Source organism: Symphodus melops (genome assembly GCF_947650265.1).
Source record: "Symphodus melops genome assembly, chromosome: 1".
Taxonomy (NCBI): Eukaryota; Metazoa; Chordata; class Actinopteri; order Labriformes; family Labridae; genus Symphodus; species Symphodus melops.
The window spans coordinates 47,741,660-47,757,928 of NC_136691.1; the positions used below are offsets into that span (position 1 = coordinate 47,741,660).

Sequence of the window (16,269 nt, forward strand, 5' to 3'; positions counted from 1 at the left end):
AATGGCCTTACAGATTGTCACCAGAAAGGTCACCGCGGATGATGAAAACAAGCTTCAGTTGCGTAACCTTACTTGCACTAATACGGAACAGTAAATTCAAACCAGCGAACCATCTATGAATCCAAAAATAAGACAGCTAATTTATGCTCTATTTGTAATATATTTATTTGTATCCCCCTGGCTCTGCTCGTGACGAATGCAATTTTGTATTAATGACTCTGTTTGCTTGTTCCTTCTGTTCCACTACGTTTTGTATTGTAAAGTTTAAATAATGATAAATAAATAAATTCTTGTAATATTACAGAGCTTCCTTGAAGTTTTTAAATGACGTATTTAAAAAAAACAAAAACGTAATGTATTACGACAACTCAACAGTGTGAGAAAATGTCAGCAAACAACCCTCTTCCACTTTACAAAAATTGCCATAAAAGGACGCATTTATATTGAATACATTTTACCAGATATATTAAGTTAAATGTACATGATTACAGAATCATTTATTGGTGTACCGGGTCATATTGCTGTTGGTTATGTTTAAGGTGATGTTTGCAATACAGTATAGGATCATTAAAATATGCGTACTGGCTGATAACAGCTGTGCCCCCCCTAAGACTAAGGTCTGGCTACGGGTCTGGAACCCACAAATCAATTATTTAGCTTAATCTGTGTAATATATCTGAGGGTGACACACCAACACCCAAGGTTGCAGTGTTTCAGCTCGTCTTGAAATGTGTAATATACCACAGAAAAAAATTAAGCAATTTGACATATTGCAACATTTTCTTCTTTCATAAGTTCAGTGAATATAGTATATTCTAAAAAACGCTTTAAAATAAATAGGACACACTGAGATTTGGTTTCTGTTTAATGGATTCTGAGACACAAAATGGTTTGCAAGCCAACCTTTTCTGGCAGGATGGGAGTTTCTTATTAACAAACTAAACCTTCATTTTGAGTCCAACAAAAGAAATGCAAATAACTGGCGTAAAAACAAAGCTACATTAAAATGAGAAGTTTGATTATAATACCATCAGCATTTCCTTTTATAAAAGTCAGCCATAATAGGACAATAATAAAGCCAGACGGTCCATATTAGAAGTAAATGATAAGCAGGTCTTAGAGACATAAACTAGCAGCAACATAAATTAAGGAAATGGACCCTCACAGTGCAGCTACCAATCTGTGGCACCAGTACAACAAAAAGGAGCCTTTGTGGCAAATAAATACATTTATCTGAACATTAAACTAGCTTGAGTTTAAGATTATTGGAACAGTAGTTGCAATCAGCTTGACCAGTTCACTGCATTTAGATTTTTTTACCATTGGAAAAATGGTTCATCTTTATGTCCAAACTGTCATCCTTATGTGCACAAAAGTTACACTTGGTAGTATTTGTATGGAGACAGACACATGGCAGGATTAACAGAGTAGGAACAGTCCTACCAGTAAGACTTAAAAGGTGGATGAGAGGCAGGATGTATCCATGAATTAAGCATTAGATTAGCAGTTTGAAAAACAGAAAACTCAAACCCTAAAAAGAAATGAAAATCCACAAGGAGATTGTTTGAACTCAAAGACACAAACACAGAGATATATTGTAAGTAGAGCTGCTTTATAGGCTGAAGGTGGGATGGTCTGATGGACGTCAGTGCAGGGGACAAATCAAACTGAACTTGAAAGGAGATCCAGGTCATTGTGAAAGTTACAGTCATTCAAAACTTCCAAAAGGGTCTATAAGAAAAGTATGTTATATCACGGTAAGTAAAATCTCTACACACAAGATGACATTTGCCGTAAAACCACATTATTCTAAAATAAGAACTTAATGAGCTGAAAAGTGACTATTTAAAATGGGTGATGAATTTAATGGACTTTGAACTATAAATAGCAGACAGCATGCCATGGATATTGCAACATCTATTTGTCTTATGTGTAGCTGTTTATCAAAGAGTTCAAGACTCGGGATTAAGACAAATATGGCTTTTGTTGTCTGCTAAAACAAAACAAATCATCATTGGATCTAAGATGATTTACTATCAACCACTTAACAGACACTTCTCAATTACTTACAATTTAAGAGATTTCAAACTGAATCTGCAAAGACATGGTTTGAAAGACAAATGAGTTTTAAAAAAAACAAAACCCTGACTGGCAGTGTAGGAAAACAAAGGTGTGAGGTGCATGCACAATGGCTCATCGTGTTAAAAAGAAAGCTTTAAAAAGCTCCTCTGAAGAGGAGACCTTTGGGGGGGGAGAAAAGAAAAACACATAAAAAGGCCCTATTTGGCTTCAAGTCAAGGCGTCCTGGCTTTGGCTTTTTTTTTTTTTTTTTTTTTTGAAGGGCTCACACAGGCCCGACAGTCCCGTTCAGATTCAAGGATCTCTGGACTTTTGGTTGCTCTGTGCCTGGACAGGAGTGGAACCTCATGGTCAACGTCGCCACAGCTGCTGCTCATTCCACCGGGCTCTTCCTGTGAGCAGAGCGACCCAAATTTCGGCAGGCTAAACTTCCTGAAAACAAACCAGGACGTAATTGTCAAAATTCATTCTACAACATTCAAAACTGAACCAAACCTCATTTTTCGTCCTGCAATATCTACTGCTCGTCTTACCCCACTGAAGTCAAGATAAACTGACTGCTGTATTGGTTTGATTTGCTGCTTTATTTGAGAAAGATCCAAGTCAGGTTACAAATAGGCTCACTCACAGAAATCGTTCTTGGACGGTGAAGTAAACAAGGGACAAAAACAACAGCAAAATGCTAAACTTAAGCCAAAATAGCAGCATTTGTGATCTCCAGGGAACAGTGAAGGAATCTGAACCTGCAGCAAACATTTTTTCACTCTCATTGTCTCTCCTCATCAGCCCTAAAACAAGACAGTTGAGCCAAATACAACAAACTGTCAGCTGAGACTCATGACCTTAATCTACAAGGTATTTGTGTACAAACACAGAATGCTTTCAGGAAAGCGAGTCCTTTAAAATTGATATTGGGACTTTAATGAGTATGTGTGAATGCAAAAAAAAAAATTCTGATTTTAATGTGCAAGTCAAATTTCTCAAATCATTTGTCATTTAAAATGAATTGTTTTACAACCATTTGAATAAGCTACAGGGATTTTAATGTTAGGCTAATGTACATACCTGCTTGTGGACTTAATATCACATTTTGTTGCTTTCTCTTCTTGTCTTCTTGTATCGGTGAACCCTGAAAAAAAAAAAAAAAGGAAAATAAATAGATGCATGTGTGAAGAAGTGGACACAGCTCACTCCTGCACTCTAGAAATTGATTTTTTATTTTTTTTTATAAATCAACCTTCATAAGTATGAGCTCATACCTGCTTCTCTTTTTCTCTTAAATTCCTCAAGTGGGCTGACGAGGGTGAGGAAAAGTTTTCTGACCTCATGTTACCTGCAAAATGAAGAATTAGAGTTTAAAATTAAGCAATTTACTTATTCCTTTCATCCCTCATAATGACATCTCAAACTTTGCTTCCTATTGTTCTATTGAAGGGTTCATAACCACTGGAAACAATGCATTAGAACAGAGAAATCAAATGGGAAATTTTGGTTGAACCTGCAGGGCTTCTGTACAGCTGACAGTCCTTCTTGATGTGGGCACTTGATCCACACAGGTAGCAGCAGCGTATCTCCAGTGCATCTCTTTTCCTCCAGTGATCACTCTTATGTCGGCTCTGATCCTTGCCGTCTTCTCCATCTAGTCTGTCTCGAAGGTGTTCTGGCCTTTTGTCAGAGTCCCTTCTATGCCTTGATCTACTTTACAAAACACATTGCTTCAGACATGGTGCACTTCAAGTAAACGCTGCGACACATTCAGACAGGTTTTGGAGTTCACCTACTTCTTACGCATCGGGCAGTCCTTCATGAAGTGGCCAATCTTGCCACAGATGCGGCAGCAGCGGTCATTTGGAGCCACTTCTCCCTCAGTTAGGACCTCAGGATCAAAGAAATACTCCTGGGGAAAAATGAAGACAAACCACAGGCCTTAGATAATATCACCACAAGGTTCAAATGTGAAGTTGAGAGAGCAAATACTGACCATGTGACTGGGATACACGGGAGGAAACAATCCGACAGGTGTGCCAAACACGGTTCGGCCGTTGATGAAAGCCTTCATAATGAAGTTCGTCACTGGTTAGAGAAAAACAAATAGATGTTAAAGATACATTTAAAAAGAACAGAGATGAAAATTGGAAAAAAAGAAAAACTTCTACTTACTTTTCCTGGACAGTCCAGCACCGAGATTATGATTCAGGTCAAATGGATCTGTAGAAGAACAGAGCAGTTTCACATTTTCCAAGCTGCCACACAGAGTTTAAATTAATGTTACTAACAGTATATGTATGTTGTATGCACTTAAAGATTCCAAAAGTAACAAAAACAATCCACAAAAAAGCCTTCTATTTGGAGCATCTTAAAATAAGTTTTAAGATCATTTTTGCTCAATCCAGATTTTTAAAAACAATGAACAAAACACTGTTAATCTTGTGCGTTTAGAACTACAAGGCAGGGCTGAGTGCGCTGTACAAGGCTGACCTTCAATGACAATGTATTTGGACGTCCATTGCTTGTTGAAGGTGGTGAGGCGGCCGTGCTGACGGATGCAGACAACATGCTCTCTGAAGTCGAAGTCCTCGGTATAAAAGCGCAGCAGGCCGAGCCACAGCTCCCCCACCGTCTCTGTGTTTGTCCTGTACTGAGGCCAGCGAGAGGGCTGCAGCGGGGAGGAGGAAACAATTGAGGTGTTGAGGTGAGACACACAGTGAGACACATTACTATTCACGAAAAAGGTATACATCAGACACCCAAAATATTTACAAGGAAAATCGTACCAGTGTTCTTAAATCATCAAAGAAGTACACGTTCCAGCCATCAACTAGAATCTCTGGCTTCTGTTTTCCATCATAAATCTGTTCAAAGAAAAATAGAGAAGTTGTTCATGTTAACGCACACAAGTTAATGGCTCACATTTGTGTTTATAGGCAATGTTCAAATACAAGGCTTCAGGGGGAGCTGTTCCTCTTTTTCATCTTTAAATGTTTGTTTTTTTTCATTAAAAAAAAGGAATATATGCTGTTTTTCAGATTCTTTAAGAGTGGACATTTATTTGAATGCTGCACAACTTAAGAATTTGAAAACATTTGAAACAGAAAAATAGCTGTGAAAAGAAAAAAAACAAAAAAAACAACTTCAAATTGAGTTTGTTTGCCGAGACGCAGAGAGTGTTTGCAGGTGCGCCGAGTTTGTCGATTTGCTGCTGTTTCCACAGAGAGCTGCTTTGTGGCTGTTTCTGGATGCTTGAGTTTCCCTTGGGATGAATAAAGTATCCATCTAGTCTAAAAGTTCATGTATTCACAAACATGTAAAGGAAGGGTATTTATGCAGCACATTTCGTACGCAGGCAATTCAAAGATCGTTTAGCTGCAAAAAGAAAAAAACCGCACTGTAACTTTCCCCCCCTCTGTGACTCGTGATCATCTTTTCATTGAACAATTCATTTGGGCGTCTTTATAAACCTTGGTTGCGAGGACAGAGTGAGATTATGCGGCCTGTCTTGAATCAGACTTCATTAGAGAAGACTTGCCTGCGTTAGTGGAACGACTTGAGGCTTAATTGTGAGATGGCGCTGTTTCAGCCTGGCTTTTTCCAGGTGAGCTTGGATTTCTTGATGGAACATTGATGGAACACCCCAAAAACTGGTTTGTCATATTTCAAGTCAATCCAACTAAGGCGTGGCCTTAATAGAGTTCAGTTTCCTCAGTAACAGCGTCACCATCTTGGCGATGGGGTTGATATTTCTTGGGAAGCTAATGCACATCATTCGCAGTTGTTGTGCCAAGTTTTGCGTTTACTTGACAGGACATTGAGCCATGCCATAAGGGGATGGAACCCTTATTATATGAAATATTAAGCTAACCCTTTTTCACCCAACATGCTTCAAGTACCTCTTGCAGCACGGGGATAACTGGTGGGTTTCTCTGCTGGAGAAAGAACAGCACCATCAGGGTGTAAGCATAGGACGAGAGGCTGCCACGTGAAGCATCGCCGATGTCACACATCTGGAAGGAGATTTAAAAAAATAAAAATAAATAAACTGATGGTAACACAGCCGAGTGACAGTAGAATAATGATTCATTTGAGACAAACACTGTTAGCACTGGCTAACTGCTTCAGAGCACACTCACCTTGGCAAAAACCTTCATAACATAACAGAGGACTTTCACCCTCCAGTCGATAGCAGCATAAGAAGCCAGCAGGTGTGTGTTGTGCAGAGCCTAGAAAAATAATTTCTATTAAAGATTGCACATTTGAGACTATATGATGTTTAAAAACAAACAAACAAAAGAGCTCTACCAGAGTGTTGTACAGGCTGATGTCTCCTTCCAGGCCCGTGCGAACGTGGTAGAACTTCACAATGGGAACTTTGGCTGTGGTGATGGGCAGGATGTTCTTCAGACCTGGAGACAGGGTGCAGATTTAGAAACATGTGACACACAGACACTGACAGTGTGTCAAAGTCCTGACCAATCATAAAACACATTAGATCAATACAAAGTTTAACCATCGACTGAAGTATTTTTTTTTTTTTAACAACATAAGTTGAAAGATTGTTTCAGGTAGTTTCTCCCTGAGGGAATGTAAGGGAGGTGGTGTAATGTGCTGCAAAGGTTGTAAAGTCCTTTGAGGCCAGCTGATTCAGATTGTTTGATCAATGATCAGTAAGATACAAGAGATCCAAATAAATCAAGAGAAATCTAATTTGCTGTCTCAGGCTACATGAATGGAATTGCCACAACTCACCCGGATGTTTCTTTAACATTCTTGCCAAACCCTCAATAATGTGAATGCAATCAACATCCTGTGGGAGAAACACATTTGTTAGATTGAGGCTGGAATGAAAAACCTCAAATGATTACAAAAGCACAAATGAAAGACTTTATAACAGCAAATACATTTTTCTGATTCTATCCAACCAATCAAATTCTGCAGTTTCTGAACTAGAAATACGGTCAAGTAGCAACGTTTGCATTGTATAAGTGAGGTTTATAATTAAAGACATTTGGAATTGTGTGTACAGTTAAAGAAGGCTAGTTGAATAAGAGCTTAAATGACAACACTAACAGCCTGCCGAGGTGAATGCATATACTACTAGAAAACGTGGAGTAAGATAAATGGAATGACTTACACCTATTGTTTGTTGCCCCTCCAGCACCATACAGATGTCTAGATCACTCTGTCTGAAGCCAAAACCATTTTTGGATGATCCAAAAAGTTTGAGCCGAGCTCCTGTTCAGAAAGAAAAACAAGTCCTTTCAGTTTCATCATAAAAGCCCTGTGACTTGCACGTCAACCATCATGCTGAGAACAAATGAAACCATGCACAATCCTTTTGTGTTTAGGTTTAAAACTTAAGACACTGCAGTGACACTGGGGGCTTTTCTTTACCAGCAAACTGTCGTCTGACAAATGTCTCCAGGTCCTGAAGGATGTGCTCTCTTACATCCACTTCCAGTTCATCTGGGGCGAAGTCAGCTGGAAAGAAAAAAAACAAACGCTCAGATTCTGTAGTTTGATAAATTACCATGACTTTAACCAACTTTTTTTTTTTTTTTTTAATTTATTTATTTTTTTTAAACAGAGTTGTCCCCCAATTAACTCAACAAGAGACTATCTGGAGGGAATGCATTGGTTCTTTTTTTGCTGCTACCGGGGTTTTCAGTTTCAAGTAGACCTGAAGTCATTTAAAAACGTATTTGGCACCAATTAAAATACGACTCTTGCTGCGTCCCCTTGGCATCCTTCAGATTAACATAACTAAACTTCATTTCCATCTGAAATCTAATTAATCATTTGTTTCAGGATTGCACTGCACTGATGCATCTTTTACATTATCAATTACAGCGTTTTGGACAACCCAACATCTTTTTGACAGCAATACTTGAAGCTTTCAACTATTCTAATTTCATTTGCCTTATTTAGACAAGGGGGGGGGGTCGTCGTTTATGCTAATGATTGATGAACAGCTGACATTCATTAAGCGAACACAACAAGGTAGTGCAATTAAGGGAATTTACTGAATCCAAACTTAATGCGCTGCATCAAGTAAATCTCAAACAGCCATCATATTCTATTGTAGCTTGTATCATCTTCGACAGAAAATATTCAATGTAGTCACATCATACTCACTGAAACACTGCTCACACACTTTGTTCAGGACATTGAGAAACTCTGGGGTGATAGGTGGCAAAGGCTCCAGTTGAACTTTCTTGAAATCTTCCGGACAGTCTTTCTTCAGGTGCCCATCACGCTTACACAAGCTGCACACGACCATGTGGGACTGCGAGAGATTACACTCTGTTACGTGTGTTTTGACATTTTCTTGAGAAGGCTAATTTTAGATGAAATTCCCTTTGAAATACTCACTGGAGGTTTAAGAATGTTTGTTTCATTCACACAGCATCTCAAAAGAAAACTATCACGAGGCTTTACTTACCTTTCCTTTAGTGAAAGCTTGCCTCGTGAATTCATAAGATTTTTTCTTCTGTTTTTGTTTCTTATTTCCAGTGCTCTCATCTTTACTTGTACTCTCTGGAGTTGGATGCGAGACATTTCCAACTGCCAGTTCCCCCTCCTCTTCCTCCTCCCCCTCTTCATCGTCCATTGAACCAGGCGTGTCCAAATCTGGACCCTCCTCATCAGACAGGAGCTCCTCCCCTGAGATCTCGTCCACTGGGAAAATCTCCTCATCCTCTGTTGTGAGGCTGTCCAAGTGTTGTCTGTTATGTGCGTCTACGTCCTCGTCCTCCTCATCCTCGGAGAGGCTGCTTTTACCCAGGTCCGCTTTTTCCTTCTCCCTCTCCTCATCCGAGTCGCTGTATTCTTCCACTTCCTCCTCTTCCTCGATGATGCAGTCTGAGTCGTCAGGACCATTTTCTACAGCTTTAGGTTCCTGTTGGGACTGAACACTGAGCTGACTGAACTCTGGGAGGACTTCTTGGGCGTTCGCCCCTTTAACGGCTTCATGCTGTAGCTGTGTCTTCAGACCGGCAGCTTGTGCGTTGAGCGGCAGTGCAAAGTATTTGTACGTAGTTTTGAGGCAGTGGACGATGTACTCGAACATTTGCTGGCTGTTCACTGTGCGGGCCACATTCCTCTTCACAGCAAAAGGATCTGTGTAAAGGAACAGTGACTACAGTTAGTCGTATGCAACGTTACAGGAATCACCTAATCATTTAGTACAAAACAATGTTCTCAAGCTAATGTTGGACTTTTTTCTTTTATGCAGTTCAAGAACACCAAATAGCGAGTTGGTCCATTAACAACCACAACAAAAACAGTTGGCCATGTTTGGGCTTTAACACAGCTGTGCCTCTATGTAGTTGTGGGTACTGGAGTGTTATCTACCTGCAATCAGTTACACTTAAACATCCACATCAGGGGTTGTTTTGAGAGCTTGGAAACCAATTATCCTTCCAGTACTTGTTGACAAAAAGTACAAAATAAAAAAATCTGACATGCTAAATTTGAAGGCAAAAATAAGTGTAATTAAAATGAGTAACTTGCATCATTTGATCAGTTGTAAGTATCTAAATAATAATCAGTGGGAGGATTGTCACTTTGACGGATAAGTTGAACTTGTCATAGTTAAAATAATAACAGTTACTTTAAAAAAAAAAAAAAAAAAAAAAAAAAAAAAAGATAAACCTGAGCGTAGATAAACCTAAGAACACAAACATTCATCAAATTGTGTCATTATTTTATGTCTAATAAAATGTTTTTATAACTAAAAATTGCAACCATATTAAGCAGAAAACTGGTTCCCAACTCTGGTAATTACATGTTCTGAGTTCTAAACGCTGAAGCTTTTGAATGTTTTTTTTTCTTCCAGTTTCAGGTCAAAAGGTTTTAAATGTAAACAAAAAAAAATAAAAAAAATTCTAACCCTCCACAGCGATGCGTTTCTTCGGCCAGTCTTTCAGTTCTCTGGAGAGGTTGGCGTTTGTCCGCACGCTGATCACATTGTCAGCAATGATGAACTCCAGAGAGTAGAAGCGAAGCATTTCAACCCACAGAAGCCCGACTTCCACAGGAGGGTGAGGACTCGGAAACACCAGTGGAACCTGAGAGGAAAACAAAAAGCTACTGCTCGCTCATTTTCACAACTGTCACGATTTATTGACATCAGAAAGGCATTCACTCAACTTTTTTTTTTTTTAAACCACATAACACTTAACGCCAGATTCCATTTCAAATAGATATCCCATTCCCACATCTTTTTTGTCTGCTTAAACATCAGCAGCATCAGTTTCCTTCCTTCGAGAACTGTGGTGCATTTAGTTTCCTCTCAGTGTATCTTGAGTGATTGAGCATAACAAGACTAACTTCAACAGACGGTGTTTTAAGTTAAGACAAAACATCAGCCTTCAACGGGTCTCCTATCAAACCACATTATTACCTTTCCCTTTATACAGGAGCCATCTGCTGGCTGTGAAGAGTCTTTTGAGCAGGGAGAGTAGGACCAGTGTAAATGACCGTCCTCTACATGTGTGAGATTGAAGTCTTTCAGTCTGCTGAGGGAAAACACCTTGATCTAAAAATAGAAATGAGATGACATTGTTAGTTTCAATAGAACACAACAGTCAGCTCAACACACTGAACTTAATACTGCAGATCTGGTTTTTCAAGAACGAGAAGAAAAGAAACACCTCTTGTTTCAGGTAGCAAGGCAAGAGAGGCTCTCTGCGCTGCTGGAAGAAGAAGATCACCATGAGGGCAAAGACGTATGGTGGCAGGCCACCTTCCTCCGCACAGTCCATCTCACAGATCTAAGCCAAAAGGAGGAACAATAGTGTGAAAAACTGGCTAATGTGGGGAGAAAATAATAATAATAAAAAAAAAAAATAAAAAAATAAAAATAAAAAAAGATCAGCGTCATTTGGGAACATACCCGAGCCCAGCGTCTAAAAGCCAAAACCAGAGGGAGGAGGAGAGGCTCCTGAGTGGACAGAGCAGCCAGATAGGAGGTGGTTTGGAAGGCGTTTTCATTCCCTGCACTGACTTTGCAGATCAGGTCACTGTTGAAAATTAACAGTCAGAGTTTTGTGTATCAAGGTAAGTAACCCTGAAACAAGCAGTTTTTCTCTTTTCAAATGACACTTAATATTTTGCTATTTTCACAATGTTTTAATCAGTGACTTTCTGAGCTTCTGTAAATGACACAGTTGGAGTCAGAAATATAACGTGCAAATCTGTCCATTATTTTGATGAACTCGGGCACAAACTAACCTCTTTTTGTCTTTGCAGATGACCACAGGCACCCTGGCATGAAAATCGGCTTCCAGATCAACAAACAGAGCTGAGGAGACACACATTCATGACATGTTTAGACATTCATGACAAGCAAGCACATGGCTGAGTTTCCCTGAGTGGAACAAGGAAAATCTTGCTGCTGAATAATAATACATTTTATTTAGAATAAAAAGAGGTGACTCACGGCTCACAGAGAGAGTCTCCTTGACCAACATCAAGACGTCTGGCTGATGCATCTGTGAATACATTCAATTTGAAAGATTGAGAAGATAACTAGTTTAAAAAAGGGACATCTTTACTTTGTGTGTTCCTCTGGTACATTTTTTTTTTTTTAAATCTTTAAAATGTAATGAAAATCAAACCTATTAGCTTTAGAAAACTATGACAGCACAACTGTATGCCTCTCCATTACACAAGTTCCTCTTTAGTCACACCAGATGCTAATGAATTATCTCTGACCTCAAAGTAATTAGACATGATTCCTTATCAACTTAAAGATAAACTGTGTTGTTACTACTACTAAATAGATATACAAGTAGCAAAAAGTTAAAAAAGAAAAAAACAACAACAACAGTACTGCATGAACTGCATCCTGTAAGATAATACTTGAAAGTGACACCTGACTTGCCTCTCTTCTTTGATATCATATTTTCATGTTGAATGGTTGTTTTTGTACTTAAGAGGCGTGGAAGGTTTTTTTTCAAGTAGTGGCAAAAAGAAAGAAAAAGACTCACAGTATCACACCATCAAACTCACACTGGGCTACTCACGTGAGGTGGATACTGAATGTCAATGTTGACATCAGAATCCTTAAATCCAAACTTAGTGCAAGATGATCCATAAAGCCGGAGTCTGATCTCTACAGTCGACAGAGAGCGAGAGGAAATAATGCCGTTAAAATGTGTTCTCGACTCAGAGAATGTTTAACTGATATAAAGCAGAGGCAGCCTGTCTGTAAACTAATAACATCGGGATGAATTGAGGGGCACACACTACAAAGCCAACTGAAAATGCTTATATTATAATAACCCTAATATGTGGAGTGTCTGACAGTTCAGGACATAAAATTTACTCTGCAGCTCCGACGTACACAGTGATATGGGCGAGAGTAGTATGAACGCTTAACTGTAGCCAAAAGTAGCGACTTCAGTAGTTTGTTTGGACTGTTGTATGATGATAACTGTTAAGTATTTATAATATGCTTTTAAATCCATATTTCATCCAGAAACATCCTATAGGAGGGGCAAAGTGTTTGCTGATCTCTCTCTCTCTCTCTCCTCCCTCATGACTATTGTGATCTACTCTGGTAAGATGGTGAACCATCTTTGTAGTCCTTTAAAACCCAGCGTTAACCCCAAAGTTACCCCAGTTACCCCCGCAAACACTGCTTTGTCGTGTACTCCCCTGGTCACATCCCATCGAGTGACCAACTTACCAGGCAGGACGGACAGAAGGAGGTCTTGCATGGTGGAGACGACACACCGTCTCTCATCAACATCCTGGTCGTTCAGCCCATGCTCTCGGACCACAGCCTCAAGTGCAGCATTCACGGCACTGATCTGCTCCAGACCAGGAGGCAGAATCTCCGTCAGCATCACCTGCTCCTGCCTCTCCTAGATACAAACACATGCACCAAAAAATATTTACTTTTATGCGTTTGTATGCAGACCTTTACTGCAAAATGACAAGACAGGAGCAAGTATCTGAATAAACTGATCATTCAAAGGGAGATTTTCATGATGACCAGGTCTCACCTTAGCCCTCTTCTTGTGCCTTTTGTCTCTGATATGTCTGTAAGCATCAGACACAGATTCCAGGAGAACGTCGCACAGAGCGCAGGTGTACACTGCAGCAGGGTTGTTGTGGGATCTCTGAATCAATAAAAAAAAAAGGATGGGAGTACAGAAATCAGACAACAGCTCTTCACAGTTTTGTTTTAAGAAGGCTGTACCTCATTAGCTTAAACGTTGTATTACTGGCTCATCAGAGAAAGCTTAACTTATGAGACTGAGCAGTTATAAAATTCTTATGGCAGCAAATAGAAGATATTAACATACAAAAAACACTGTCCTACATACCGAGTACTGTTTTTCAATTCAACAGTCCAACGATTCAATACATTTACTGTAAAGATCAAATTTGAAAACATAGAAAAAGCATTTACTGACACATTTTATCTAGAACAATGACAGTGAATTGACTTTTAAAACAGTGTGTTATTTGTTTTTTTTTCCCCCCATCAACTAAAAGGGTGTTGAAAAACGAATGTATTTGGGGTGTGATACTGTCCTCAGTGTGCTGTACCTTCTTTAGAGGGAAGATCTCTTCTTTGTTGAGACGCCTCTCTGCTTGCTGAAGGCTGCGAAGCTCTGGGGCTGAGAGTGTGGACTCTTCAAGGCCCCTGTTCTCTTCAGCGAAAGTCTTCTTGTTTCTGTTTCTCCGTCTCCTCCCTTTCGAAACAAAAACATGCACGTGTAAAAAAATAAATAAAAAAAATGCTCACAGTGTCTCTCCAGAAGGTGGAGTATGGCTGGTTGTTAGTGTCAGACTGAAGCTAGATTTGAAATGACAGCGTCATACATCCCTGTGATCATGATCAAATTTGTCACTGTAGACAGACTGCCTCTCGATAGTCCTAAAAGCTGGGACAGTCTTAGAACAGACTTTTTTCCTTCTCTGTGTCTGTTTTCCATTTCCTTACCTGATTTATTAGGTCCACCATCATTGTCCTCTCTCCTCCCCTGCTCCCTGTCCTCCTTTGGACCTTCTCCCTGCGTGCTCCTCCCCCAGTGCTGTTGCGAACGCTCCCTCCAGTTATCCTCTCGACCTCCACCACTGTTCTCAGGACCAGAGTACCACCGCGGGTCATCTTTCTGCGAGGGGCTGTGACCTCCTCTGAATCCACCAGGAGAGAAACTCATGGGCCCCAGCCCTCCCTTCTTGGGACTGGCCCGGTACGGCCCACCATGATTCCTGCCCTGCGGACCCCCATCTGATCTGAAGCCTTGTCCTCGACCTTGGTCCTGGATCCTCCAGCTTTCTGCCTTGTCTGAGCCTGCTCCCCTCTCCCAGCCACCTTGCCTGGCCCGGTAAGGCCTGCCCGAGTTTTCCATAATTCACTTATGCTAAAACTGAAAGGACAAAAAATCATCACTTAATATGAAACGAGTATGTTGATAATATGAACATGCCTTTCAATTGCCCCCCAGATAATTTTTTTTTCTTAATGAAATTGAATATGAAATATTACCATCAAATCAGAGATAAAAGTCCTCAGTTTTAATAAGGTTAGACCAAAACCCTCTTTTGTTCACCACTCAATACTATTATTAAATGGAGCTGAATCCCCGAGCAAAGCAAGTTCAATCAATTAATAAGTGAGTGAAGTATTTTAGGTAGTGTGCAAACTTGATACAGAGACGCTGTCTTTAGAGGCCTCTGAATATTTTCATAAACTGAACTTTTGGAAACTCGTTGGCTTCAACTCAAACCTGTATCTGAATTCAGGACGAACTGCTGGAGGACTTTACATTTAAATAACAGACTTGCTACAGCCATAAATCGTCCTGCAGAAGTTAGGCCAGCTGTAGAACTCAACTTAAGTACATGATAGTGTGCTAAAGTCATCATAGCTTCAGCAAACAGAGGGCAACCATTATCTGACTTTTATTAGTTATGAAAGTTGACAGCTCAACATCTGACCTCTTTCATAAAACACCATGAACTCCGGCCCACCTTATGCTAACATACCTGTCACTAAAATAACATTACAGTTAAGACACACGGGTACTGTTCAAATGCATCGACTAAAGTTACCTCTCTAACTCTAACATTAGCAAACAACTTCGCTGACTTTGAGAGCTTGTGATGGCATGGTATTAGCATCAATTAGCAGGCTAGCTTTTTGCAGAATGATTTTCCTCTAACTTCAGACTTCTTCTTCTTCCTCGGTGTAAAACTCTACCTGACATCTAGCCAACATGCCTTGGAGACATTAAACTACCAAAGCAATGTTTACACTCGCCAACAAGTCAGATGCAGTTAAGCTGACGCTACTGTTAGCTGCTGCTATTTAGCCTGCCGTCTATGACAGCTAACAGCGAGCTAACTGCTGAGCTAGCAACGGCTAGCGTCACTGTTTATTCTTGAACACTGCAACTGTGGTTAAACCTGCCATCGATATTATCTGCAATTATATACCAAAACGATTGCAAAATAATAATAATAATAATAATACCTTTAGTATGATAACAGAGGGCATACTTGAAGCCTTGCTCAGGTCTGACTTGGCATGATCGCTGGTTGTCTCTGGAGTTTGAAAGGTGACGTACAGGCTGCTGTTTTGTAGCCGCCAGCGTTAGCTCCGCCCACTGCAAAAAAATAAAACTGAAAAACAACAACAACACAGGTCTGTTATATACCAAAAAAGTAGACCAGTTATTAGTTATAAAAAAATAACCAAGTGTTGTCCAAGTGTTTACTATTTTAGTGCATTAATTTTGTCCTATCAAAACAGTTTAAGGACAGCTTCATATTATTTTTATTTAACCAGGGAGAGATTAAAAACCTCTTTTTCAAGGGTGTCCTGAACAAAACAAGCAGCCACACAAGAAAAAGAGTTTCAGACAGACAACCAGCTGCCAAACATAGAGAAACAAAAATACATCAAATACATCTCAACCCCCCCCCCAAAAAAACCCAAACAAACAAACATACAAACAAACAAACAAACAAACAAACATTTTGTTTTCCAAGACAGACTCCTCTAGCCTTAAAACAACACAGGCTTATGTATACCATGTGACTAATCCACGTTGAGTGATTTTCATGGTGGCCTATCGTCTATGTTCGTGTCACATAGGGACATCTCATGTGGATACAGATTCTGCTAAATTAATAGCCAACTTTTTTGGTAGGATTTAGCTTTAGTTAAAAAAA

The 16,269-nt window shown here is 39.7% G+C and overlaps 1 protein-coding gene across 5 annotated transcripts; it reads right to left on the reverse strand.

Annotated features, from left to right (window-relative positions):
* Positions 1 to 847: 847 nt before the first annotated feature.
* On the reverse strand, positions 848 to 15,713 carry tut7 (terminal uridylyl transferase 7). 5 transcript variants are annotated; one of them, XM_079354927.1, is made up of 29 exons: positions 15,569 to 15,713; positions 14,033 to 14,462; positions 13,636 to 13,781; positions 13,086 to 13,202; positions 12,767 to 12,944; positions 12,102 to 12,190; positions 11,516 to 11,567; positions 11,308 to 11,377; positions 10,970 to 11,096; positions 10,728 to 10,847; positions 10,478 to 10,612; positions 9,965 to 10,142; positions 8,516 to 9,192; positions 8,209 to 8,359; positions 7,468 to 7,554; positions 7,208 to 7,308; positions 6,823 to 6,880; positions 6,376 to 6,479; positions 6,207 to 6,296; positions 5,967 to 6,080; positions 4,854 to 4,931; positions 4,558 to 4,735; positions 4,240 to 4,287; positions 4,061 to 4,152; positions 3,861 to 3,976; positions 3,578 to 3,777; positions 3,339 to 3,412; positions 3,145 to 3,208; positions 848 to 2,511 (listed from the first exon to the last, which is right to left on the reverse strand). In XM_079354927.1, exons 2-29 carry the CDS (start codon positions 14,442 to 14,444, stop codon positions 2,453 to 2,455), a joined length of 3,915 nt encoding a protein of 1,304 aa, XP_079211053.1. In that variant the 5' UTR covers positions 14,445 to 14,462; positions 15,569 to 15,713; the 3' UTR covers positions 848 to 2,452. The 5 variants fall into 5 exon arrangements, with proteins under 5 accessions (XP_079211053.1, XP_079211054.1, XP_079211051.1 ...); XM_079354928.1 differs by having other exon boundaries at positions 3,578 to 3,774; positions 15,569 to 15,712; XM_079354925.1 differs by lacking the exon at positions 848 to 2,511 and adding an exon at positions 2,645 to 2,867 and having other exon boundaries at positions 15,595 to 15,713.
* Between the last annotated feature and the right edge of the window lie 556 nt (positions 15,714 to 16,269).